Genomic DNA, 26,822 nt, shown 5'->3' with positions numbered 1-26,822 from the left:
AAGGAATAATTTTCGAATTTATATCTTCAAATTTTCTAACAACAAAAATTACAGCCTTTTTCTCTTTATTATGATAATTCAAATTTCCTGCGCAAGCTAACCAAAAAAATCAACAAAAGATTTCAATAGTTGTTCGTCTTTATTATGCTGAGAAACTCTAAAACTTAATGATATAAATTTATTTCCAACTACTGAAAAAGATCCTTCTCCCGAGACAAACCCGGCCATCCAGTCAGAATGAGGTACTACCATGTTTTCAATTAAAGGTCTAACTACCGGTGTAATATCCGGAAAATTGTTTTTAACTGATGGAGACAAACCTAAATTCATTGAAGCACATATACTAATAATTTATTGTAAACCTTTAGAAGTTAAATGTTTTTGGTTATTTAATTTATTAATTATTCATTCTGATCCCGGAGGGATATTAATTTAAAATCAGCTTTTTTTTGTGTAATTAAATAATATTCATTGAAGTGTGATATTATTATGGCAACTTCTTTTAAAGATTTTACTTTATAAACACATTCTTTGCCAGATATATTAATTGAACCTACATGATTAAAATATACTTTGATTAGTTCTAATAAAGATAAATCTTTTATATCTAGTTTAATTTGAAATGTAGGCCTTACTCTTCATTTATCTTTATTTTTTTCTAAATGTGTGCTTCGCCTTAAAAGAACCCTCAGCATGGCTTCGCAGTAAATCCTCTAATAAATCAAGGATTTATTACCTTATTTGTGTGCTGTTGATCTTTAATCTTTGTTGTATAATTCTTAATAAATATAGTAAAATAAGTAGTCGCAAAATTGTATATTAAATGGAATTTAATAAAGAATAGCATTAATTTTTGTTTACCCATGCTTAGCCATTCTTTATTAATAAATAAAAATAATAAAATTTGTAATGTTATACAGGATATAACAAAAGATATAGGACTCGATATAGCTATATTATTATATTTAAAGCTTAAATTATGAATAATTGTTTTATTTGGGGATAGGGAGTGCTTCACCTGATCTCCTAAAGGATAGGGGCTTGTCCCGCCTCTTCTTAATACAGTACCTTTTAATACTAAATTTTCTAATAAAGTATTAATTTTATAGTCAGGTAAGCTGAAAAACATTTCTTTTACTATACTTAAATAGTATACAGCTCCTATAACACTAGTTAATATAGCGATGAAAGATAATAATATTAAACCTTTATCTATAGCTGCACTTAATACCATTTGTTTACCAAAGAATCCTATTAAAGGAGGTACACCTACAAATGAAAATATAGTTATAGCTAAACTTAAAGCTAATACAGGATTTATATAAAAATAACCTTTCAATTGATTTACTAATTGTATTGGAGAATTAGTTTTATCCATTAATTCTTCATGTTCTTTATTTTCACTAGTATAGCAATATAGAGAGAAACCTATAGCTACTAATATAAAAAAGGCATTTAAATTACTAATTGTATATTGTGTTAAATAGAATATAAATGCTTGAGTTGACTCAATACTAGATATACTTAAAGCTAATAATATAAAACCTACATGAGATATCGTACTATATGCAAATAATCTTTTTATTCTAAATTGAGTTAAACCTACTACTGTACCTATTATTAAGGAGAATAAAGAACTCATTAATAATATGAAAGTTCAACTCATTTCATTGCTATCAGACCCAGACCCTGTATAATAAACTAACTGTAATAATAAAATAAATATAGAAATTTTAGCTATTAAAGCTACAAAAGTTGTAACTATGGTAGGTATAGCGTCATATACGTCAGGTGATCAAAAATGAAATGGTGCAGCACTTACTTTAAATAAAAATCCTATAGTAAATATAACTAAAGAAAGATTAATATAGTAAGGTTTATATCATAAATCTGTATAGCTTATATCACTTATACTAGTTATAATGTATAAACTATCTAGACTAGTACTACCTGAATTAGCGTATAATAAACCTGTCCCTAATAATATAAAGCAAGAACTTAATCCACCTAATAAAAAGTATATTAAACCCCCTGTAGTGGATAATTCAGAATTTCTATATATAGTACTTAATATATATAATCCGTAACTTTGCAATTCTATAGCTAAAAATATAGAAACTAAATCATTAGTAGACATCAAGAATATTGATCCTGTTATTACAAATAATAATATTAAAGGGTATTCTATTATTTTTAGATGTTCTCCCATTTTATTAATTATTTTTGTGTTATAATAAACAAATTTGTATAATAACAAATTTTTCAGAGATGAATATTCAGATACTCAAACCTTTCTAGGATAGAAACTAGTTAAAGTCAATATTAATATACTAATTAAAAATATAAATATATGAAATATTTGTGTAATGTTTGTAACTAATAATAAACCTCCATGTATACCTACACCTTTAGTAATTACAGTTAAAGAGGATAGATCATTTAAAATACAATAAATTAAAATAATTATAGCTATTCTATTAAATAAAATAGATATGTCACGTCTTAAATTAACGGCATTAGAGAGTAAAAGAGATAAGATAGATATTATTATCATAGTTGAAAAAAATAATTCAACCTTAAAGATTGAAGCCTGAAAATAAAATCAGGATAAGTTCAAATACCTAAAAATTGAGGAATGCTGCCCTGCTATGTGGTGTATGGGTCAGCCTATAGTTCAACCTTAAAGGTTGAAGCCTTAGAAAAGAATCGAACTTTCATTACTAACGCATGAAGTTAGTGTTTTTACCCTTAAACTACTAAGGCATTTGTAAGTATATTTATTTTGACTCGGCTGGTAGGGGTTGAACCAGGAAGCTTATAAGCCATAAAACCTAAAAATATTAATTTATTTATGTTTATTTAAGGGTAAACACCAGGAATCGAACCAGAATAACTTAGGTTTTAAGAGCTTACGCTACTCAGCGGAGGACTACACAAAATCATTTTGTTTTTCAGCTATTAAAGGATAATTATTAAAATGAGGAATAATTGTATTAATTAGATCTTCATGTCTTTGTACTCTATAGACCGTAGATTTGTCCTTTGTATAAATATGACCTATGCCATTAAATAAAGATTTAATTTGTAAAAGTACATTATTATCTCCTGCATGTAAAGGTAAAACATGTATTAATACATCATCCTACAATATGAGACTTGCTTTTTTAATCTGTATATAAAAACATCCTGACCCTGACCCATCATTTTACACAAACTCAGTTACTCAATTAGGATTTAATTTATTATTTAAATTATTATTATTCATATTATGAATATTGATATTTATAAAAAGGAACAAATGGGTAAACACCTGGAATCGAACCAAGACCGACTATGCCACAAATAATTACTCTACCGTTGAGTTATGATTACCTTATAGTAAAAATTGTATTTATCACAACACCCTTCAATTAATATACAAAATTCATGATTTGTATATTAATTTATACGATATATTATTATTATTATTTAAAATAATAAATAAATATATTAATACTTTATTCTTAGAGGCGGGGCGAAGCCCAGCCACAAAAATGTGTTTTTGTTTTTGTTTTTGTTTTTGTTTTTGTTTTTGTTTTTGTTTTTAAAGAATATATTTTTATTCATACAATATATTAAACTAGGAGAATCAGCATTCAGATCTTTCGCTGCACTTTTAATAGAAGGATATCGTTTTATATTATTATTCTTCTTATTTACTATAACCGTTATAAGGCCTGTTGCTAACAAGTGGTTAATTTTTGTCATAGGTGAAGGAACTTTATCTGCCATAGTTTTTTTTAGATTTATCAAAGCTTCTGGTTTGAATTAGTACATTATTATCTCCTGCATGTAAAGGTAAAACATGTATTAATACATCATCCTACAATATGAGACTTGCTTTTTTAATCTGTATATAAAAACATCCTGACCCTGACCCATCATTTTACACAAACTCAGTTACTCAATTAGGATTTAATTTATTATTTAAATTATTATTATTCATATTATGAATATTGATATTTATAAAAAGGAACAAATGGGTAAACACCTGGAATCGAACCAAGACCGACTATGCCACAAATAATTACTCTACCGTTGAGTTATGATTACCTTATAGTAAAAATTGTATTTATCACAACACCCTTCAATTAATATACAAAATTCATGATTTGTATATTAATTTATACGATATATTATTATTATTATTTAAAATAATAAATAAATATATTAATACTTTATTCTTAGAGGCGGGGCGAAGCCCAGCCACAAAAATGTGTTTTTGTTTTTGTTTTTGTTTTTGTTTTTGTTTTTGTTTTTGTTTTTAAAGAATATATTTTTATTCATACAATATATTAAACTAGGAGAATCAGCATTCAGATCTTTCGCTGCACTTTTAATAGAAGGATATCGTTTTATATTATTATTCTTCTTATTTACTATAACCGTTATAAGGCCTGTTGCTAACAAGTGGTTAATTTTTGTCATAGGTGAAGGAACTTTATCTGCCATAGTTTTTTTTAGATTTATCAAAGCTTCTGGTTTGAATTTACGATATTTAAATTTTAATAGAGTTTCGGTTTAACACCCTAACGTGAATTAGCTATCTTTAATATGCTATATTCAGGCTTTAATAAATCTATTTAATATTGTTCCCTTATTATTAATAAATTTGGTTTATAATATTATAAAATTTATAAATTAAACATGTTGTAAATATATTTCAATAAAGCTCTACAAATTATATATTTGCTTTTTGAGATATTAGAGTAGAATACAACAGGTGTTTTATTTAGATTATCATTTTTATAATTCATATTACCATTTTTATTTAAGAGCTTGCGCTAGTCACTGAAGGACTACAAAAAGAGACACTTTCTCTTTTTATCTCGGGGTGATTCGAACACCCAATACTAAATACCAAAAATTTATGTCTTACCTATTAGACGACGAAATATTATAGCTATTTACAAATAACTAAATATTGTACTAATATTTAATTTTAGAGGCGGGGCGAAGCCCAGCCACAAAAGTGTTTTTAAATAACACATTATTATCCGTACAATATTATAAGCTCTAGTGAAAAGTATTTAAATATCTAGCCGCATTACGAACAGCAGAAGGAAATATTTTTATCTTATTGTCTTTTTTATTTATTAATATAGTAACCTTATAATTATTTAGCTAATCTCATTTTTTATAGAGTCTCAAGTCTAGGTTTATAATTTATTATATTTTATAAAACCTATTGTGAATGCTTGTGTCCTAAACGATAGTTTGCAAATTACAATATGTTATATTCAAGCGCTAAGAGATCAATATAGTATTGTTCTCATTGAATTAATTCACTAGTAGCTTGCACTAGTCAGCGGAGGACTACACAATATTTTATAATTTATAATTTAAAATTATTATAACTATACTTTAGCAAGGTGTTTACTAATATATTTATATATCTCTTTCGTTTAATTATAAGACAAATATTTGAAAAATCTATTTATTAAATTATAAGCACTACCAATATAAGTTTTATTGTTAATTAAATTATATCAGATCAGGTAGATACCTGATCTGAGTTTATTTTTAGCTCAAATTTATTTCTTTTTAGGACGATTATAAGATATAGTAGGTCTTAGATAAGTTAAGTAATTGTTTCCTTTCATACTGTATAAATTATAAATAATATTAAAAAGAGACATCTTAAATTATATATTAAGATAATATTATAAACTTAAATTTATTTTTTCATAGTTTATCTTCAATGAAATACTTGGTTAATGTTATTTTACTTATATTTAAATATAGAGAGGCTTTAGTGCTAAAGTGATAAATAGTTTTATTGTTATGTAATACCTTTAAAGTATATGATCTTTTATCTAAAGTTGCATTTACTTTTAATTTAAAATAATAAAGATTATTTGGATCAATTATTTTTAATAAGAAGATTAAAATTTATGATCCTAATCTATTAAGGATGGCTACACAAGAAAACTATGAAATTCTTTAAGATATTAATGTCTATTTCTATTCATCCGAGATTTTATGATCATGGTCTCTTTAAGTCCTTCCTTAGTTAAATGAGCTTTATCCTTAACTAAATCAGCAATTCGGAAAAAATCCTGAAAATCTAATGACTTATTACCTATCACCTTATATCTAAAAAAAAGGTATGACTTTTAAGTATATATCTTTAAAATTAGATATATAAAATTCTGTCAAATTTTCTCTTTCTGTCAATTGACCACAACTAAATAGATTAGCAAACTGATTAATTAATATTTTATCTCTTTAATGTTGACCTACTCTTATACATAGTTTAACATAATAACCTGTTTTAATTATTTTAGATCTATAAATACCTACAAAAAAGCATCCTTCTCCGGAGAAAAACCCTGCAAATCAATGATAATCTATATTAACTAGAATAGGTAAACTTTTAGGTCTTTTCATTGAAAGCAAATTAGGAAATAATGCTTTTATATTACAAGGTAAGCCTTTAAGTGAGGCTTTTAACTTAATAATTTCAGATAGACCTGTTATATTAAGATGTTGTTTTTTATTCATAATATTTAAAATTTATTTAAAAATAACAAAATCATTTTGCTTTTCAGTTATAAGAGAGATAGAGTATTTATTAAAATGAGGAATAATTATATCAATGAAATCTTTGCATTTATGTACACTATAGCAAAAGTTTTATATACATAAACATAACCGTTATTTTTGAAAAAAGATTTAATTTCTAATAGTAAACTTAGATCTTTTATATGTAATTTTACCTTAAAAGATGGTGCAATTGATAATCTTATAGAATGTTTTTTTTATATATTCCTACACGTACACGAAAACATCCTCCCCCTCCGTTTTACACTTACACAAATTCAGTTCTTCAATTAGGGTTTAAATTGTATTTAAAATTTTTCATTTTTTATTTTTTTAATGTTGTTGCATGTTGCATAAAAAGAGACAAATTCTCTATTTTATAGATAATTGGACTTGAACCAATACGATATTTAAATCAATGGCACCTAAAGCCACCCTGTCTCCCTAATTTCAGCATATCTATTTGTAATAATTAAGCTTTAGACTTCAATAGAGATATTCCTTTAACATATTATATAAATTTAAAACCTACACTTATTCTAAAGATGGCAAATATCTATCTTTCGTTATTATATTAAAAGCATTTTCTATATTAAATTTTTTAGAATATAAATTAAACAGAATCAATAGATAGCTAGATAATCTAAAATCAATCGGACTTATTATGTATGATTTTTTACTTGAACCTCTTACTATACTTACATTAGTATCTTTGATAATGGAAACAAATGTTTAATATCTGAATAATTACCTTTCCTTATAATATACAAAGTATCTTTATTATGTCTTCAGAAGTCTTCCTTATTTATTCTCTAAGCAATTTTTTACAAATAATTTTATTCCTATTTCAATATATGTTACTTTACAAGGATGTTATATTTCTATAGCTTGATATTCAAATGAATCATCTACGATAATAGAAAATATGTTAAACGTATCTAGTTTCATGTAAGCGGATAAATTAGCTACTCTCCATAGATCGCATTCTACTGAATTATTTAAAACCGCCATTTTTGTAGTTAGATGAGTTAAGTTTTTGTTCTTTGAATTATTATTCATAGTATCTGAATTATTCATTTGGAAATTATAATTTCCTCAGTTTTGGTTTTGTTGTCATTATCATTATTTAAATTATTCTAATAAAAAGAGCCAAATGCCATAGGTGGAAAAATTGGAGATCTCATCCAAATCTATTAAGCAAAGTTAATCGTAATAATTTTTATACTATTTTCCCTTAATATAATATAAAATAAAGTATTGATACGGATACTCATATTTTCACTGACACATGTTGAGTGGAAACCAAGAAGTCTACCTTTAACCTATACCCGTTTGATCCCAAGCAAGCCTTTTTAGTATAATAGATATTATCCTATACTATTATCCTATCAATTCCACTATAAATAATAGTAGCATTAACATTATACATACATTAGGATATATAGATGTAATTAAAATAGAATATACAACAACCTTTTTGATGTAATTGTAAACAAGAATTTTATATTCAATTACCTGCCTTATTTTAAAGTGTAAGCTTATCTTATTTATATTTCCAGCCTCTCTTGTCTTAAAATTAATGATAATAAAGTCGCATTAATACTATTTATATGAATGAAAATATATTATTGAATATTTAATTTATATAATTTAGTAAGTGCACACTGCGCAGCTTAATTTATAGCAGCAATATAATGTGATCTATATTTACTGATTATTATGGAGATATTGAGCATCGAACTCAAAATAGCAAAGTGCAAGTTTACGGTTTTACCTAATTAAACTATACCCCCTAATTACTAAAAGTAGTATTATATTCATAATCAATTTTTATAAGGAATGACATTTATATTTTTGATGTTTTAAATAAATTATTTTGTATGGATTCTAATTCATTTAAAATAACCAAATCTATTAAACAGAGTTAATTGTAATAATTTTTATACTATTCTTCCTTATATAGGATACATATTATATTTAACTATGTCCCTTTATAATAATCTAAACTTTTGCTTTTAAGTTCTTTTCAATTGATTATAATTCATCTAAAACATCTGTAAAACAGTTTATAAAAAATAAAACTTCTTTATTGTGAGCAGATGCATACTTATATTTTTATGCAGAGCAATAAATATCAATTCATTCTACTTTATAATAATAATCAGTAGTTCTATGATTATTAATATAGTAAATATTATTTAATTCTGTATCTTTAATTTGCTGACCCTGACCCAAAGGATATGAAAAATGAGCAGTATTGTTATTATTAAACAAATTTAAAAATCTTAATCATGCATTATCAATATTTCCATAATTATTATTTATAATTTGAGTATTATGGACGAGGAATTCCACTGTAAAATCTAATTCATCTAAATAATTCATAGTTTCTGTATCTACTGAAATTATATCTAAGTCATAAAAAAAACCATATATTGACAATGTAGCAGCTATTAAATATAAAGATAATATTGTAATAATTATTACATTGTTTATTTTTAAGTATTTTTTGGTAGTAAAATATAATAGGTTGAATATTATAGTATAATATACTATAATGTAATAAAAAATATATTTAATTTGAATGTTATTTAATTAAATAAAAAGAGGCAATAATTTCCTCTTCATGTACAGAAAACTTAATTATTATTTCTACGATTTAAAAATCAGGCAAGAGTTTTATTAAAAACAACAACCTTATGTTTTTTCTCTTAATATTTATCTTTAAGTAAAATTATATATTTATTATTAGAATTTCAATGGTCTTTAAAATAATGAAAATTTATATAATTATTAAACTGTTCTCAAAAGACTCAATGACATATACGTATACACTTATCTTTAAAACTACAATCACTATTAATAATATAATTTATAGGTCTAAAATTTAGAAACGTAGTATTATTAAAGCAATCTATACCTATAAGTCCTTCACTAATAAATCTATTAAAAATAGTTAATAGAAGAATAATAAATTCAATAAAAATATTGAAGTAATCTATTTGATTATTAGACAATAATAGTGTAAAAAAGTCAAAAATAAATATTGTAAAAATATTAACTAAAATATTTATAATATTATTACGGCTTCGCGCTTCGCATGAAAAATAAGTTGAAATTTTTATTTATAATTTTTTGTTGTTTGTTTTTAAAAAGAGACAATTTTTATCTAAAGTTTATAATATATTTAAATAAATTATATTATCTTCTTCTAGACAAACTAGTAACTTTATCTCTTCTAGGTTAAGTAATAACTCTATCTCTAGGTAGACTAACAGCTCTATTTATAGTAGCACTTAATTCATTTAAACGATTTTGAGTATTACTGTAATTTACTCTTCTAATATCTCTAGGAGCAATACTAGCAGAACGTTGAGAACGATAACCAAAAGGGTTTGAATTTAATAAATTACGAATTTATTCAGATAAATCTGCTTTAGTAGCTTTAGTTATATCTTTAAAAATATTAGTATTAGGATCAAAATTTCTCTTGAACTCTTCGTAACTTTAAGAATTATCACGACCTTTTTATCAAAGAGTTCAGAACAATTTACGTTTGGCTATATCATGATATTTAATAAAGTATGAATATTAGATTTATTATAATAATATTTTATAGCCAAAGATACTTTACCTCTAGTTGTACCACAAGGTACAACTACTTCTTTGAATTTAGGAGGTTGTGCAATATCTTCAAAAGCTTTAGTTACTTGATACCTTCTAGCTTCTCAATTTATGTGATGTTATGATCTATTAGGACCTATAGTAGCATGATTTGTATCATTAGTAGTAGTTATACTAGATTGAGATAATTGATTAGAATTTACACTTAATTGTTGAGCAGTGGCTTCGCTAGAGAACAATGTAGTCACGGCAGAAGGAGTTGTATTATTACTCATTATAGGTGCCCTTTGTTGATTAGAATTGTCAGGGGGTATTAAAACTTATATCTATACCATCTTGTTCAATAGTATCAAGACGAAAAAATCTAGGATTTTATTCAGCAGGATAGTTATAATTTTGTTGAGTTGTAAAATAATTAGTATTATAATTACGAGAAATATTATGATCCAAATATTCGTCATTATAACTAGAATCATATTGAGTAGGATATTGTTCCATTTGCTCAGGCTAATTTTTATTATTTGAGTAGGCGGAGCCTACGTAAGTTTGTGAAGCTTGATTATTACTATAATATTGTGAATTTTGATTTATATAAGGAGAGTGTGAAGACTCACCTTGTTCTTCATATGGATTTTTTTGAGCAATTATAGAATAATAATCATAATTTGATAAACTACAAGAATAAAGATCATAACTATTATGATTTTTAGATTCTTCTACAGAACGACTTACATGATAAATATAAATATTATTAGCCCAAGTTTTAGAATAAAAGGTTTAACGAACAAATTTTCATATATTAAACTCATTTTTTGACACATACTTCAAACAAAACCAGGTAAAATATTAACATTAAAGAAAGAGAAAAATTCATGAACAAAAACAATAAAAGTAGCAAACCCTGAATAAAAAAATTAGAAGTTAGAGTTAAATATTCTGTAAATACATTTATATTAAAATAATTATTAATTAAATATCTAGATATAAAACCTACAAATAATATAACTATAACCTTACTAAAATTTACAGGTGTAAAAAATCTAAAAAAAAGATGTTAAAACATTAAAAATTTTCATTTTGATATATATAATTAAAATAAATAAAAGAAGCAAGATCTTCTGACTCATGAGTTGAACATCCAAATTACACCGCCATTAGCTAAATATTGTCTTACCTATGACAACCTTTTCTTGTTATATCTTTATATTACTATAAGATCTAAAATAGATGTACAGCTAATAAACTTTTTTTATATAGCTCGCTAGTAAAATTAATTATTATTTTTAGGACTTGTAGGGATCGAACCTACATTTCAATGATTAAAAGTCATATGTATTCACCATTATACTAAAGTCCCTTCACTGCCCACGGTAAGACTCGAACTTACAATCAAAGCAACTTCAACGCTCTGCCCCACCAATTGAGCTATACGGGCTTGTTTTATTAGAGATACAGGAATTTAAAACAGGTGTAAAAAATACTATACAAAGATTCTATTATCTAAATTACATGCCTAAATTATCTGCATATAATTCTAGTCACATAATAGCCTCTACCCTTATAAAATCCTTTTTTTATTTAAACATAGTGAGATATGAAAATGATGCACATCAATAAATTGTGATGCTCTTCTAATAGAAGGGAAGTGAATTATTTCTTCAGTATTAATATTCTTCACAATTAATGCTAAAGATTTTCAATTGGAATACAAATTTTCTTTATTACCTAAAAAAGGTTTACCTGTCATTCTTTTACGCAATATTTCTTTAGTTTCATTACTATGCTTAAAACCTAAAAGAGATCTTGCAATTTTCAAAATATTATACTTTAATTCTAAATTATCTAAATAAAATTGTTCTCTTTCTATAATTAATATAGAATCACAAAGTTCAATAATATCTAACTTAAAATTAATATAGTTATACTTAAAAAGTGCCTTAAAAATAATACTATTATTTTTTTTTTTAATTCTGATTGTAAATAATACTTACTAAAGTAATTTTTGGTCTTCTTTTGGATAAATTAATAGAAGATCCTACATATTTTTTATTCGAAACAATATTTGTCCAAAGATAAATACCACACTTATTATTTAAATCTTTATATATTTCTTTTCTTTGCATATAAGAATAAATTTATTTAAAATTCATAAAATTTCATTTTTTTTACTAACTAAAAATAGTACATAAATACTGTATCTAAGGAGTGACTTGAACACTCATGGGTACTACCCAGGTTGGCTTAAGCAACCTCTGTCTACCAAATTTCAGCACTTAGACTTAAACGTACAACTCTCTTTAGCACAAGTGGCTTAGCATAAGATGTAGTATATTTACCGTAGTATTATATAATCTTAAATAAATAAGATGAATTCGTTAAAGATATTTATTATACCTTTGCCCAAGATAAGATTTGAACTTATAACAAAAATAGCTTCAATATTTCACTCTACCAATTGAGTTACATGAGCTTATTTAAAGTATATTATGTATTTAACACTAAATATTTATCTTTTATTCCTGCTTGATCCCTGAAAGGGATAAGAAATAAGCACTCTTGGAAAAACAGGTAACCCTTTTTAGCAGAATCTATGTAGCTTTTATTAGTAATTCAATTTTTTCGTAGTCCCGAGGGTGAAAATTTATCAGCCCTACGGAGTCGGAGTCAGATAAATCCCCGGTTTATTCCTGTTTTCCTGCGAAGCAGCGGAGCCTTGTAAATTAAAAACTTGTATTTTTCTGTCTCAGGATAGTACATTATAAGTATTATACTTATGTTATAATTATTGTTATTTTTATTATTCATAATTTATTATATTTTAGAGCTTGCGCTAGTCAGCGGAGGACTACAAACTAATTGTAATATAATTTATACTATTTTTCCTTATGTAAGTTATCATCCTTTGTAAGATATTGCTTTGTATTTTTCAGAGGATATGAAAAATCAGCAAGAAGTACAGAGTACTCTAATATACTCTATCCTTTGCCTATTAATACTTATATTTTAATAATTTATCTAATGTATCACCATCTTGTTTATCTAAAATGTTATAAGATTGTTTTGGAGGTGTAAAAGCCTTTATTATCGAACTAGTATTTATATTAGTTAAATCCATAATACTATAAATCTTAGGTAGTTCACCATAAGGTCTTTCAATATATAATAATTCAATCGTAATTCTGTTGGCAGAAACAACATAGAAAGAAGAATATAGATTATCATTTTCCAATTTTTCTAGCAATCTCCGTCTAGTTCAAGTCATATCTATTAAACAATATTTTTGAAAATGAAAGATATCTAAATCATCCTGTCTGAATAACACTATATTTTTTAAACTATCACTTTTATAATTATAAAACAAATGGCCCCGTGTTGAATTAAAAAGTAGATCGGCCTCAACATTTACTAAAGGGTAAAAAGTAGCTAATCTAGTATTTAAATATTCACAATACAATCCGTTTAATATAATTTCACTATGATATCTATTTTCTTCTGTTTTATGATGATACTGAACATTACCCTTTAAAGCTAGAACTCTATTATATAAAGACCCATCCCTTAAATTCGCTCAATCTTGTCTTTTTCAACAAAGAAAATATTTACTAGGTGTTTCATACATAGTGTGTAAATCCGAAAATAAAGGACAAGGTCTCATTATTTTTATTAAAGACGGATCTCCACCCCTTAATTTTTCTGATTCTGTAAATGTTATAATATTTTCAATGCTATCTCTATTAGGAATATAAATACCATATTTTTGTTCCAAAAACTCTATAGTATGTCTAATTGGTTCTAATTCTTGATTAACATGTCTAAGGCTTTCGTCATGTACATAATAAGAAGGTCAAAATTCTCTTTTAGATGTAAGTCGTCCATCATTTTTCAAAAAATTGATCACCAATGTACCATTTATTCTTCCAACTGAACCTATGAATTTATCATTTTTAAATAAAGTTTGTGGTATGTAATTCAATGTACCTACTTCTTGTTTAAATTCGGCTTGTGTAGATACAATATATCGCTGCATATAAAGCATACTCAATATTTTAGATTTCGCTATAATTATCCCATGCTTTATATCTTTTTCTTCTGTTAATCATACACCGTTCTTATCTGGAGCCACACATCTATGTAATCAATTATAGCATGTAGCAATTTCATGTCTATTGACATTTATATCTGAATTAAAGTGATTAGGATTTACATTTATTAATACAAATTGATTATAATAGTTTATTTGATTATTTATATTAAAACCCTTACTGCTAAGTACATAATCAGGTTCATTATATCCTTTACAAGCTCCTCATGTTAGATACATACCTAAATTATCCATAAGACATGCTCAAGTAAAAGTTAGCAGTGGTGGACCTGTAGCTTGCAAATGAATATTATTATTAGGTGATAGATCCTGCTGCTTCTCCTGTGTATCCCCCACAGTAGGTGCTTCTGATCCCCAATACATAGAATATAAAACTAATAATATTAATATTATTAAAGATAAAAATATGATAGCTAAAGAATAATAAAAATAATAGTTAATCATTAAAATAGTAAATATTATATAAATTATATTATATAAATTGATATTTTTTATAACATAATCGTTAAATAAAAAATAATCTTGTTCACTAACGTTGTTGCTTTCCCTATTATGCTGCTGTTTTGCAGCAGCTGCTGCAAGATATTTTCTTATTATATTCAAAAAAAGGGTAAAGTTAATAATACTAGTAATATAATACATAGAATATCATTATGGAAATTAAATAATGTAAATATGCATATTCTAATGAAGAATCTTATAGGTATCATTAGTAAGAAAAGCTTTATTAAAAAGGGAGCAATATTTTTTCTTTGTTGTCAGATAGCGGTTATATTCTTTATATTTAATTTATTATTAAACTTAAAATGCTTCACGTAAAAATTTGTTAATAAGCATTTAACAAATATATAAACAAGTATTATGTATATAAAGAATTTTCAATTTGTTAAAATAAAAGTTATACAAGCTGCCCCTACATATAATAAAGTAATTAATAAAGGTTTAATCTTTAAAGCTAATATATTAGATCTTATTATCATACCTTTATAATTTATTATTTTTAACTTCAACAAAATTGGTTTAATTCCAGTTAAAACTTGCATAATATTATCAAAGCTTAGTGTAACTATCTCTAATGTAAAAGAGCATAGTACAATTATGGTTAGTAAACCTAAAATAAAAATAGGTTTTGTGTGTTTCATCGTAATGATTATATTGTTTCAAATAGATAATTTTAGTATAAATTGCATTGTATAGATTAAAATATTTGCATTATCAACGAGTTACTACATAAAATATAATAGGTTTTCTTTCAATAGAACAATAAAAATAAAGGTTTACAGAATAGCGGTACTCATATCCTAAAACCCTATTCTATTGGTGCAGGGGTCCCTACCAGACTATAGGTGAGGTGCTAGGGCTAAAGTGAATCGAACACTTATTTTTACTGTTATGAGCAGTATGCTTTACCAATTAAGCTATAACCCTTTTACGCGGCTATAGGTTTTGCACCTATATATTCCGGGCATGAGCCGGATATGTTACTGTTACATCAAACCGCAGTATAGACTAGACAGGATTCGAACCCGTGGTGGTAGCATTGAAAGAGCTATGTCGTAACCGCTTGACTACTAATCTTTTTATTTTAATGTATTATAATTCGTCCTGCCTATTTGTTTTTGTAGTCCTCCGCTGACTAGCGCAAGCTCTTATATTTTTTTTTATTATTATCAGCTTACACTAGAGCTAAGGGTGCTTCGTATTTCGATTTGTTCTTGTTTAATTTATTAGTTTAGTAGGCTAGCTTAGGCATGCCAGCTTCGCAGTAAAAACAATACAGGGTTTTAACTTACTCATCTTGCTGGTTGGTTCTGATTTTTTCTTGCTTACTTGCTTGTTTGCTTCGCAGCAGCTGCGCAGCTGCTGCACAAAAACTGTTTCTAATTTTTTTATTAGTAAAGCGCAGGCTGCGTATTTTTTCTTGCTTAACAAGAAGCTTTGTATACAATAAAAATAAATCCCTAGACCTCTTCCACCAGAAACATTAAAACAAAGGATTACAAGCAAAGCATCTTCTAACAAATAGTAAATGGCCTATTAACCTCACATTTTACTATTTAACTTAAATATGCCTTACCTAACAAGAGAAGCATACCTAAGAGGTGTTTCATTATCCCTCCAGACTGCCTTGGGTGCTTCGCTATTTTTTATGCGAATATTTTTTATTTAGCTTGTCGGGTGTAGCCCAATAGCGCATATCAACCTAAAAGCTCGTATTACAAATATAAAGATCGCTAATAATACTATATAAGTTAGCCCGGTGCAAGTATTGCACTTGCTTCCATTGATTACAAAACAATTACATTTACTTTTATGCTAACCAGGCATAGATATATTTATAAATAGTGAATTATTAAATTAGTACTTTATTCTTTAAAATCTCATGATTCTTACGGATAAAGCCTATAAGTTTCGTAATAGTATGTTACGTATATTTAAGAAATATCTTAAGATAAGTTTCGTGCCTATATGCTTTCAGCACTTATCTTTAACTAACTTAGCGTTCCTGCCGTGCTTATGCTATACATTTGTCTTAGTAAAAGAAACATCCCTATGTATAATAATACAAAAGATATATATATACAAAAGCATATATATATTTAATATTTAGGCACATAAACAACAGGTAAACCATAGGTTAGTAACCATCTTTTAACTTTTTGAGTTAAATTCTTCTTGTTCCTTGCGTACAAAAGTTTGTTCTTATTTTATTCTAATTCCCTCTAGAAGATAGAAACCATACTGTCTCACGACGTATTTAACCCAGCTCATGTAACTTTTTAATCGACGAACAGTCGCACCCTACATAGTTCCTGCGTCCATGAGGATAAGTTAAGCCGACATCGAGGTGCCAAACCGCGCACTCATTTTGTACACTCTTGCGCAAATTAGCCTGTTCTATATGTTATCATATTATACTATTTCCATTTTTTTCAAAATGGTTCAGACTATGTCTTCATTTTTATTCTATATATTTAAGATTTCCTTTAATATTTACTGCTAAGCACCACTTATTCAACCTTTTACAGCAAAAGCTCCAATACGACGTTTTGAGTTATATATTGAATAAGATACATTTGAATTAGAATTTCCTCTAAATAAAACGGAACTTAAACCTTTGAAGGATGAATCTACATTCTTCAATCCTCCTTTTCATTTTAGTGAATATATAGAACGATCTGCTCTATAACGTTTAGTTAATCTACCTTTAATTTCTAATCTTATACCTCTCATGTTTTTATAACCTATAGAATTGTATATTGTATTATGAATTTGCTTAGTATTAAAACAATCACCTAATAATTTATCAAAATTTTTCAGCTGCATATTTTTTCTGCTACCTAGTAACGCACCTATTTGTTCTTTCTGATCCGAATGGTACGTATACCCTGAAGCAGCAGTATTATTTAAAATAGAAATTAATTTTAAATCTTTATATTCATGCGGAGCATTTAAAAATAAATTAATATTTTGAGCTTGTGAGTGTAGACTTCCTATCCCTGCTGCTTTGTAACAGGGATCCCCTTTATTGTATAAAGAGGAGCGGCTATATCCCCTATGAGATCTGCAAGCTCTTATTGTATCAACGATTGGTAAATAAGCTCTATTTAATATACTAAACATATTTTTCATAATGGCAATTTTTTTTCTTCTTTTTAATTTTAAAGCTAAAGCATTAGTAAAAAGATCTGTATTATATGCAATAGATTTCAAATTTATTATATTATATTCTATTTTTTTTCTTATTATTTTATTTAATATATTGCTTAAAATAGGTAAAAATATTTGTTTATTAAATTTATACTTATTTAGAGAATACATTAAGTCATATTTTCTTAATAATTTCAAATATGTATTTCAATATTTACTAATAATAAGACTTCATATTTTTTTCAAATAAATATTTTGGAATTTTATAAATTTGTTTAAGTATTTTAATTTATAATTTAAAAAAATTTTTTTTGGTATTGGTCGATCAGCTGAAAAAGTATATTCGTATAGATATTTATTGTTTTTAAGGCTAAAATTATGGAATATTTCGTATATTCTACTGCTTTGGTCGGAAACGGAGCAAGCAACATTTTTTTTATATAACAATAAAAAACGTTTTATTAAATTTTTACTAACTTTTTTATTTATTTTTAAATATTTTTCTTTTAATATTAGGCTTTCTCTGTTTACAGTATATAAAGTAATTATTGCTTTATTATTTGTATGTTTAATTTCCGCATTACTCACATATATTCTTCTTAAAAAATTTCGTCTTCTTTTAAGTAATATAAATTTTTTAGAACCTACGAATTTATGATTTTTGAAATATAAATTAAAATAACTTTTAATTATTTTATTAATATTTACATTATTAACTGGTATATTTTTTAAATTATTTTTATTATAACAATAAACAATGTTTTTCCATTCTTTAGAAAAAGAAGGTAAATATTTTATTTTTCCTATATCTCCTCGTTTTCTTCTTAAAGCAATTATCTTAGAATTATTATTCAAGTTATTGTTAAATATTTTCATGATTGTTTTATGGTTTTGGCCGCTCTCTTTATTCATGCAGCATATTTTTTTTGAAAAAAAATCAGAAGCACCATTTATAGGTGATTCGCACAGAAGCCAGCTTTGCATTATTATTGTTTAGTTATAACGAGCTTGCGCTAATATGCTAAACAGTAGCTCCGCTGCTTCTTATTTTTTCTGAGCATAGCTTGCTAGCTGCTAACTTGCTAGCTAGCCATACAAGAAAAAATATACAAAAATAAGAAAGCATAAATATATTTTACTTTTTTCTTTAAATATATTTAATAAAAATGTTGGGTAGTTTAAAAAGGATTATTGTATTACATAGTACTCACCTAATAGTCGTTGAACGTTTTTATTTTGTGCGCATTTGCTAAAATAAACTTCGCTTCAAGTTTACTATTTTTAGTAATTCTTGAAATTTACCCAATATGTATTAATAATTTTATTCCTTGCTTTATTAACTAAGACATAATTAATTAATAAAGCATGAGCTTTAACATATTTTTTCTTGCTTCTTATTTTTTCTGAGCATAGCTTACTGCGTTAGCTAGCCGTACAAGAAAAAAGATACAAAATATACTCTAAAAATAAAATATTAAAGGACAAACATCCCTAGCGTAGCTTTTCCAATAATCCAAGATCTATCCTTATTGCATCTTGTGATCCTATGCCCTGCTTACGCAACTGTAAGATTTGTAGATAATCAAACAGTAAGGCAAGATTTAGCCGTTGAGCTTTTTAGATATTCAAAACATAACTATTCCTTTTTCTCAAGCAGCATTTTCGCGCAGCGCAAAAAATAGCGAAGCGCAAAGCAACAGCAAGATAAAAAAAAACAGCTCTAAAATATTAGAAAATTTGAAGAATATTAGCAAAATTCCATAAGAGCTTGCGCCTGGCGCCTGAATAGATTTTATATTACAATATAAATCTTCACAAGAGTTTGCGCTAGAGTAGATTTTAGATTACAATAAAAATTTTTATATCTTATATCGTGAGCTAAAAAAAAAAATATATTTTTTAAGCCACTAAATTCCATCTAAAAGCTTCTTATAATTACATAATATTAATAAAATTTACATAATATTTTCAATTATCTCTAATTTCTACATAGTTAAAATCCTACCTAAATTAAACTTAAGTATATTTACGTAAATATACGCAAATATAAATAATTATATATGATTAAAAATAGTTAAACTACTCAAAATAGCAAACAAAATAATTATAAATTATTAGACACTCCTGTTTACTCTTTACAGGGTCTGTGCCCCACATAAACTGTCTCCTAGCGATAGTTCCTTACCAAAGGTCACTTACTATTAAAAATAGTAAACTGAATTAGGTTGATTTACTATTATAAATTATATTGTTTCTATAATTAATCTTTTTAAACGACTCAGTAAAGCCAGATTAAACATAACTTTTTTATAATCCTAAACCAATTCATTCATATGAAAGATAAATAAAGGATTCTCATTGTCACATTGTCAATTACCTTATAATCTGAAAATTCTCTAACATACTCTATAATTAGTGACAGTAAAGCTGCATAGGGTCTTCTCGTCTAACTAGAGGTAAGCTGTATCTGCACAGCTATTCCAATTTCACTGAGTCAATCATAGAGACAGCTGTTGTATCGTTACACCATTCATGCAAGACCGCATTTAACGGCCAAGGCATTTCGCTACCTTAGGACCCTCACGTTAAGGCCGCCTTTAACCGGGGTTTCCGTCGACATCAAATAATAGTATATTTAATTATCTCTGTTAACCAAAGCCGGCACCGGGCAGATTTCACACTTTATACTTAGATTTTTTATCTTTCAGCAAAGTGCTGTGTTTTAATTAAACAGTCGTACAACATCATTTTATGCTTCTTCCTTTTTACTTGATATTAATCAAGAATTGAGCCCTCCTTATTCCGAAGTTACGGTAGTCAATTTGCCGAGTTCCTTTATGATTGTTAGCTCATTTACGCCTTCGTATTCTCTACTAGCTTACTTTTTTCAGATTCTAGGTACGGTTTTATTCATTTATTCTTAGATAACAAATATATTTTGTTATTAGTGGGCGGAGCCCCGCAAATATATTTACTATTTTTCCAGCACATTTTACACTAAAATGTTGTCCTTAGTAAAAAAGATTTTCTCATCGTTTAAATCTTTAGATAATATAAACTTAGAGGCCGTTACTTAATTATATCCATAAGCTTAAGGCGGAAAATTTTCTTTTAGTTACTCATGTCACCATTCTCACTTGAGTTAAATTATTATAATTCTATTAAAAAAAATAAAATTCATTATTTACTCAACGTTCTGCTACCCCAAACGCCCTATCTACTAACATTTAAGTATATTCTAATACATTTAAATTAGACATATTATATTGTAAATACATTTAACGATATTTAAACTGAGCTTGCGCCTGTATTAAATATTGTTAATAGAACTAATTCTATTAAATATTAATACTAGAACTGTTGAGCATCAATACTATTATAACTGTTCAGTATTAATACTATTAGAAGAGCATAATTATTATTAGAAAAGCATTAATAATATTATAACTCAAGAATTAATACAATTATAACTGTGTTGAAAATTAATACTATAACTGTTGAGTATTAATACTAGTATTAGATGTTATTAATAGAACTTTTTCATTAAATGATTTTAATAGAACTAATTACATAAAATCTTTATTTACACAACTATGATTGTCGTAGTGTCTTTAACACAACTCACCCTCTGATTGTAATTGTGTTTATGTAAGTAATCTCCTATGAAACGTTCATGCACAAGGTTTCGGTATATTGTTTAGATCCGTTAAATTTTCGATGCTTCTATAGCTTAACAAGCGCTCTGTTACGAGGTCATAAAATTATGGCTGCTTCTAAGCCTATCTCCTTGTCGACTTTAATAAAAACCTTCTTAATTTCACTCAACTAATAATTTAGGAACCTTAACTCTTGTTCTGGGCTGTTTCCCTTTTGACATACAACCTTATCATTCTATGTCTGATAATTCAAGATATATCTTTGCCATTTCGAGTCTACATACTCACTGATAAAATCTTCATGATCCCCCAATTTGTACAAAATAAAACGTTTACACATCTTGTCTGAGATTAAATTATGTACCTGCTAAGATATTTACTTAAATTGCCTACTATTATAGGTTTCGCAGAAACAAATCTACTTCTTTTACCTCTCGGTAAAGCTGAAGTCCTTCTCCCTAAATAATAAGTATACCTATATATACTTTATTATCCCTTTAGCAAATAATAAATACTACTTTGCTTTAATGATGAAAATATTTTTTATTAATTTTCCACTTTTTAAAGCTTTAGCTACTGCTGGTCTAGTAACACCTATATGTTTAGCTGCTGCTGTTAAATTATCAAAAGATAATTTTTCCTTAGTATCAGTATTAATAACGTCGACCTTTACACCTATAAGGCTTATAGCTGATTTAGCCATCTTTGCACGTGTTTCTTCTGAAAGTTTTATACCTTTTCGCTTAGTAGATATTTTATCTCTAATTACTTGTGGTAATATTCTTCCTTGGCGAAGCACGCTGCAATAGATAATTTATTTCTAGCTTCCTCATTAAGTATACGTCCTTCTCTAAAAAACTTTAAAGTTTCTTCTGTATGTTTATAACCTAGAAAAGAATTTGCTTTTGCTAATATGTTATATTGTGGTTTTAAAAAGTCTAGATAGTATTGTTCTCTTTTTATAACTTGTTCTTTATCAGTAATATATTCTAATATTAAAGTAAAGTTACTATATCCATACTTTAAAAGAGCATTGTGAATAGGTGTTTTACGCAAAGTTAAGTGCTTAATACTATAATATTTATAAAATCTATTAGTTAAATTTATGGAGCTACCTACGTAGATTTTATTATTAATATTATTAATCCAGCAATATATACCTCCTTTATTTCTATTATCATTTAATATTTGAATTTTATTCTGATCACAATTTTTATATGTAATTGCAGGTGTTATACCTGTAGTATAATATCTTTTTTTCATAGTGCTGGGCCTTTGGCCACTGAATATATATCTTTAAATAACTAATTACTTTTATTTAAAGCCTCTTAAGGCTAATAATAAAATGTGTAACCTAAAAGTTACCTCTGTTAAGAGATAATAAGAAGCAATGCTTATAAAAAAAGAATTTTTTTTTATTAGAAGCCGCAAATCTTTTTATGAGCTTGCGCCTTAATTACTATTCATACTTATCGAGCTTTAGCTTGCGCAGCCATAAAACCTTATACATAAGAATCTATAAAGTTTAATTTCGTATTTATTATTCTGTACCCTTTCGGGTAAGGTCTGACTATATCTTAAGCCAACAATTATATAACTATAACTATAAGCCAACCAACATTTAGTCGATGAACTGCACACCTTATTAAAGGTGCTTGGCTGCGGATCTCCCATTATACTTACGTATATCAATCTATGTTTTACCATACCACGAGTCATTACCTGTGCCACAAAGATGTTACCACATTTGCTTGGTCTAGATTGCTTTAGGGTTTTCCCGTCAATTTGATGGTTTATTGCAGAAAGTTCATTTCTACATACTGGCTATTTAAAGATTGCTTACATCTTTATTCTTTACCAGCTATCACAGTCAGTGTTGTCTTTCACTACACCTACCACAGTTCTTCGGAGATTTATGCTACAATCACCCGTTCGGACTTTTATAATCCTGACTATGGTAAAATCACCGTGCTTCGGGTCTAACTTTAGACACTGTTTCGTTATTTTAACGTCCGGTTTAACTACGCATATACTCGCATCTAACGTTAACTTGGTGACCCATTATGCAAAAGGTACGTTCTTTTTATCGAACTGCTTATAAAACTACTATTTTCGTTTAGTTCCCTCATGGTACTTTTCACTATCGCTCATGTATCATATTTAGCCTTTGAGGAAGGTTCCCCATTTTATTCAAACAGTTTTTGTACCGTTCTACTTTATAGGCTACTCTACTTTCACTCACGTTATTCATAGAATCTCTTTTGATTTATTTTCCTGAAGTTACTAAGATATTTCAATTCACTTCGTTTAGAGATTAGATTTCTCTTAGAGCTTATGTAACTTATAGGAAGTTATTCACCTTCACCAATATTCTGCATTGCCCGCAGTTTACTTTGCGACTTGTTTATAAAACAATACGTAGCAAACAATCAGAGAGATAGCAGCCCCCTTAATTTCTAAAATTGTAATAACAATTTTCAAGACTATATTAATAGTAAATAAGTATACAATTCTTATTTACTAAAAAAATTAAAAGCTTTAGCATATTGTGTAGACACAAAAATAATAACACAGCCAGCTGTGCTTCGCACGAAAAAAAGGTTATTAACCCTGGGTTTCAATCAGTCCCCTTTGTGCGAGCGAGTTAAAAATATTGGAGGATGTTTTATCTCCTATGGTTATAAATATTTCTCTTTGATACATGGCATAAATTCCATAATAGTTTCTTTATATACTTATATAATTACAAGTAATACTTATATATCTTTTATTTTAAACTGTATTTCTACATGTTCTAAGCTTGGCATTTAAGATTTCGGGTTACTGTGAATCGAACACAGGAAAACCTTCTCCCAAGGAAAGCGCTTTAACCACTCAGCCATAACCCGTTGTTGATATTTACATCCTATTACTTTTAGTTTATTGTTATTTTTTAGGATTCAATTGCACCATAGAAACAATATAAACTTAATTCTTAGGCCTTATATCACTAACACTCAAAAATATAACTAAAACTTCAAGCAATATTATCTATTAATATGTAAATCAACAAATTTATCTAAATTATTATATAATTGAGTAATATAATAACCTTCAAGTACTAAAGATATGAATAATATAAAAAATAGAATAAAAATATATATATTACTAGTTTTTTTATTCAGAGCGATAGCACTATGAATAATTTTCATAAAATAATAATTTAAAGTATTATTCAATTTGTGCAGCTGCGTTGTGTATACTTCATAGCAAGCCTTACTTCTGACCCTAAAAACAGTAGTTGCAGCAACACTCCACTTACTTCTGATTTTTTGCAATATGCAAGACGATAAGCACCAAACATTGGCTTTATGATTTTTTTCACGGCTAAATAGCAACCCTTGCCGGATTGTGTGTACTTTGTAACAAGCCTTGCTTCACGATCCACTGTATAGGGTATAGAAAAAATTATAAGATAGAGCAGGAAGATAATTGGACACATTTTTTTTTATAGCTTTAGCATTAGTTTTAGCTTTAGCTTCAGCTTGCGCAGCAGTAGCAGGAGAAAAAAAAGAGCTAAACACCTTTATCGTAGATAAATTGAATTGAGGCGCAAGCTCGAGCTGCTTACCTGCAGCATTTACAGTGGGATCCCGATATTATTTTAAATAAAACTTCAATAATATAATCATGAATAAAATAATAATTAAATATAAACATCCGTAAGTTATCATTTCTAAACCAATTAAAACATTCATTAATTCACTATTATTAGCTAGCTGATCCTGACCCACTAAGTTTCCTTCGGACCTTGAATCATCTATTAACTTAGAAACAATATTAGTTTTAGAAGATGGAGAATTATCCTTTAAAATAGACGTTGAAGTAAAAGACGATTTATTAGTTGTATTATTACTTATTACTCTATTTAAATTTGAACTTATAATATGAATACCTGCTCCTATGGCTCCACTAGCCAACACTAAACCTGCTCTTTGTAAAGGAGGTAAACTTGATTTAGATATTGTTTTACATACAGCTCCTGCCATTAGGCCTGTTGTAGTAGAAAGCCCTACATTACGTACTAAAGCTTCCGCAGCATCTTTATCTACTTCAATATTTGCTCCTACATTGATAGTATTAGAAATATTGCTATCTCTATCTAAAAATAAAACATCCTTAAAAGTAAAAATATCTAAATAAAATAATGTTATAAGACCAAATATTCATCAAAAAAAGTTCGCATCTAAATACCTGTTGATAAATATATAAGAAGCAGCTGGTTTAAATAGATTAAAATTATAAATATAAAATAATGTAAAGCTAACAATTACAATAAATATTAATATTGCACCTAACGCGCAATAATTGGAAAGTAACATAGTTGTTCGGTAAGGTAGGTGAATACCACTTTAGATTATGAGCTTTAACTTGCTAAGCAAGTTAAGCCTAGACCAATGGACATGCATTTCATGGTTAATTTTATAGGGGTTAAAGTTAAACTAGAGCGAAATATTTTGTACTGATTTTTTTTCTGGTTCTATCTACAGCATAAAAAGAAGCGTAAAAGAAGAACAAGCTAAATTCTATTTTGTATTTTTTTTATTGCGCTAGCTTGCGTGATTCCGCAAGCAAGCTACTAAATTAGTTAATAATGGGAAGGAATAGGCTATAAGTGTATATAACCTACCTATCAATATTAACTCAAGAGTACTTGGATTTGAACCAAGAATTTGAAGGTTGAAGCTTCCTATTTTACCAATTAAACTACACTCTTTTATATTTTGCTACTACAACAGCATATAAGGATGCTACTTTGCATAGGACAAGCTGTGGCTTGAATACTAAAGGCCTACAGCCATTTAAACACCCCATTACAGAGAATATCCGATTCGAACGGATGTGGTTGCAATAACCTAATAAAACTCAAGCTTATCACCTTAAACCACTCGGTCAATTCTCTTAATTGTTTTATATTAAAGGTATTTACATATAAGCTTATGATTTTTGTTTTTGTATACGCTGTTTCTAATTTATTTATAGCTTGCGCGCAAGCTAGGGTGTTTCACTATCCCTTTATCGCTATTTCAGCTGCATATTAGTGGAGCTCCATCATATACCTGTCAGGGATCAGGAATAGGCAGGCTAATTCCTCAGCGAATCGAACGCTGATCATATTCTTATCAAGAATACACTTTACCGATTAAGTTAAGGAATCTTATACTCAT

The 26,822-nt window shown here is 27.1% G+C and overlaps 6 protein-coding genes and 18 non-coding genes; all 24 read right to left on the bottom strand. All coding sequences in view use genetic code 4, as the record gives it.

Moving 5' to 3' along the window:
* Window positions 1-676: 676 nt before the first annotated feature.
* Window positions 677-2,554, bottom strand: nad2 (NADH dehydrogenase subunit 2). The gene has a single exon. It carries the CDS (start codon window positions 2,552-2,554, stop codon window positions 677-679), a length of 1,878 nt encoding a protein of 625 aa, YP_009252426.1.
* Window positions 2,555-2,691: 137 nt separating this feature from the next.
* On the bottom strand, window positions 2,692-2,763 carry trnM(cau). Its single transcript has one exon. It is a non-coding gene; the product is annotated as a tRNA-Met (tRNA).
* A 538-nt stretch (window positions 2,764-3,301) lies between these two features.
* Window positions 3,302-3,373, bottom strand: trnH(gug). The gene has a single exon. It is a non-coding gene; the product is annotated as a tRNA-His (tRNA).
* A 648-nt stretch (window positions 3,374-4,021) lies between these two features.
* trnH(gug) lies at window positions 4,022-4,093 on the bottom strand. The gene has a single exon. It is a non-coding gene; the product is annotated as a tRNA-His (tRNA).
* A 770-nt stretch (window positions 4,094-4,863) lies between these two features.
* On the bottom strand, window positions 4,864-4,936 carry trnQ(uug). Its single transcript has one exon. It is a non-coding gene; the product is annotated as a tRNA-Gln (tRNA).
* Window positions 4,937-6,960: 2,024 nt separating this feature from the next.
* Window positions 6,961-7,045, bottom strand: trnL(uag). Its single transcript has one exon. It is a non-coding gene; the product is annotated as a tRNA-Leu (tRNA).
* Window positions 7,046-8,302: 1,257 nt separating this feature from the next.
* trnA(ugc) lies at window positions 8,303-8,375 on the bottom strand. The gene has a single exon. It is a non-coding gene; the product is annotated as a tRNA-Ala (tRNA).
* A 3,115-nt stretch (window positions 8,376-11,490) lies between these two features.
* trnK(uuu) lies at window positions 11,491-11,563 on the bottom strand. Its single transcript has one exon. It is a non-coding gene; the product is annotated as a tRNA-Lys (tRNA).
* A 5-nt stretch (window positions 11,564-11,568) lies between these two features.
* On the bottom strand, window positions 11,569-11,641 carry trnF(gaa). The gene has a single exon. It is a non-coding gene; the product is annotated as a tRNA-Phe (tRNA).
* A 760-nt stretch (window positions 11,642-12,401) lies between these two features.
* On the bottom strand, window positions 12,402-12,485 carry trnL(uaa). Its single transcript has one exon. It is a non-coding gene; the product is annotated as a tRNA-Leu (tRNA).
* Window positions 12,486-12,603: 118 nt separating this feature from the next.
* On the bottom strand, window positions 12,604-12,676 carry trnF(gaa). The gene has a single exon. It is a non-coding gene; the product is annotated as a tRNA-Phe (tRNA).
* A 519-nt stretch (window positions 12,677-13,195) lies between these two features.
* orf584 (hypothetical protein) lies at window positions 13,196-14,950 on the bottom strand. The gene has a single exon. The coding sequence runs from the start codon at window positions 14,948-14,950 to the stop codon at window positions 13,196-13,198; it is 1,755 nt and encodes a 584-aa protein (YP_009252425.1).
* Window positions 14,902-15,498, bottom strand: orf198 (hypothetical protein). The gene has a single exon. It carries the CDS (start codon window positions 15,496-15,498, stop codon window positions 14,902-14,904), a length of 597 nt encoding a protein of 198 aa, YP_009252424.1.
* A 165-nt stretch (window positions 15,499-15,663) lies between these two features.
* Window positions 15,664-15,736, bottom strand: trnM(cau). Its single transcript has one exon. It is a non-coding gene; the product is annotated as a tRNA-Met (tRNA).
* A 3-nt stretch (window positions 15,737-15,739) lies between these two features.
* On the bottom strand, window positions 15,740-15,810 carry trnM(cau). The gene has a single exon. It is a non-coding gene; the product is annotated as a tRNA-Met (tRNA).
* A 3-nt stretch (window positions 15,811-15,813) lies between these two features.
* Window positions 15,814-15,886, bottom strand: trnE(uuc). The gene has a single exon. It is a non-coding gene; the product is annotated as a tRNA-Glu (tRNA).
* A 676-nt stretch (window positions 15,887-16,562) lies between these two features.
* On the bottom strand, window positions 16,563-16,634 carry trnT(ugu). The gene has a single exon. It is a non-coding gene; the product is annotated as a tRNA-Thr (tRNA).
* Window positions 16,635-16,642: 8 nt separating this feature from the next.
* Window positions 16,643-24,092, bottom strand: rnl. One transcript has 2 exons: window positions 19,266-24,092; window positions 16,643-17,308 (listed from the first exon to the last, which is right to left on the bottom strand). It is a non-coding gene; the product is annotated as a large subunit ribosomal RNA (ribosomal RNA).
* Window positions 17,309-18,943, bottom strand: rps3 (putative ribosomal protein S3). Its single transcript has one exon. It carries the CDS (start codon window positions 18,941-18,943, stop codon window positions 17,309-17,311), a length of 1,635 nt encoding a protein of 544 aa, YP_009252423.1.
* On the bottom strand, window positions 22,381-22,878 carry orf165 (GIY-YIG endonuclease). Its single transcript has one exon. The coding sequence runs from the start codon at window positions 22,876-22,878 to the stop codon at window positions 22,381-22,383; it is 498 nt and encodes a 165-aa protein (YP_009252422.1).
* A 339-nt stretch (window positions 24,093-24,431) lies between the features above and the next one.
* Window positions 24,432-24,503, bottom strand: trnP(ugg). Its single transcript has one exon. It is a non-coding gene; the product is annotated as a tRNA-Pro (tRNA).
* A 750-nt stretch (window positions 24,504-25,253) lies between these two features.
* Window positions 25,254-25,976, bottom strand: orf240 (hypothetical protein). The gene has a single exon. It carries the CDS (start codon window positions 25,974-25,976, stop codon window positions 25,254-25,256), a length of 723 nt encoding a protein of 240 aa, YP_009252421.1.
* A 323-nt stretch (window positions 25,977-26,299) lies between these two features.
* Window positions 26,300-26,371, bottom strand: trnW(uca). Its single transcript has one exon. It is a non-coding gene; the product is annotated as a tRNA-Trp (tRNA).
* A 369-nt stretch (window positions 26,372-26,740) lies between these two features.
* Window positions 26,741-26,812, bottom strand: trnI(gau). The gene has a single exon. It is a non-coding gene; the product is annotated as a tRNA-Ile (tRNA).
* Between the last annotated feature and the right edge of the window lie 10 nt (window positions 26,813-26,822).

The sequence above is a fragment of the mitochondrial genome of Hirsutella rhossiliensis (genome assembly GCF_020360975.1).
Source record: "Hirsutella rhossiliensis isolate USA-87-5 mitochondrion, complete genome".
NCBI classification, from domain to species: Eukaryota; Fungi; Ascomycota; class Sordariomycetes; order Hypocreales; family Ophiocordycipitaceae; genus Hirsutella; species Hirsutella rhossiliensis.
This window is presented reverse-complemented; position numbering and strand designations above follow the sequence as displayed.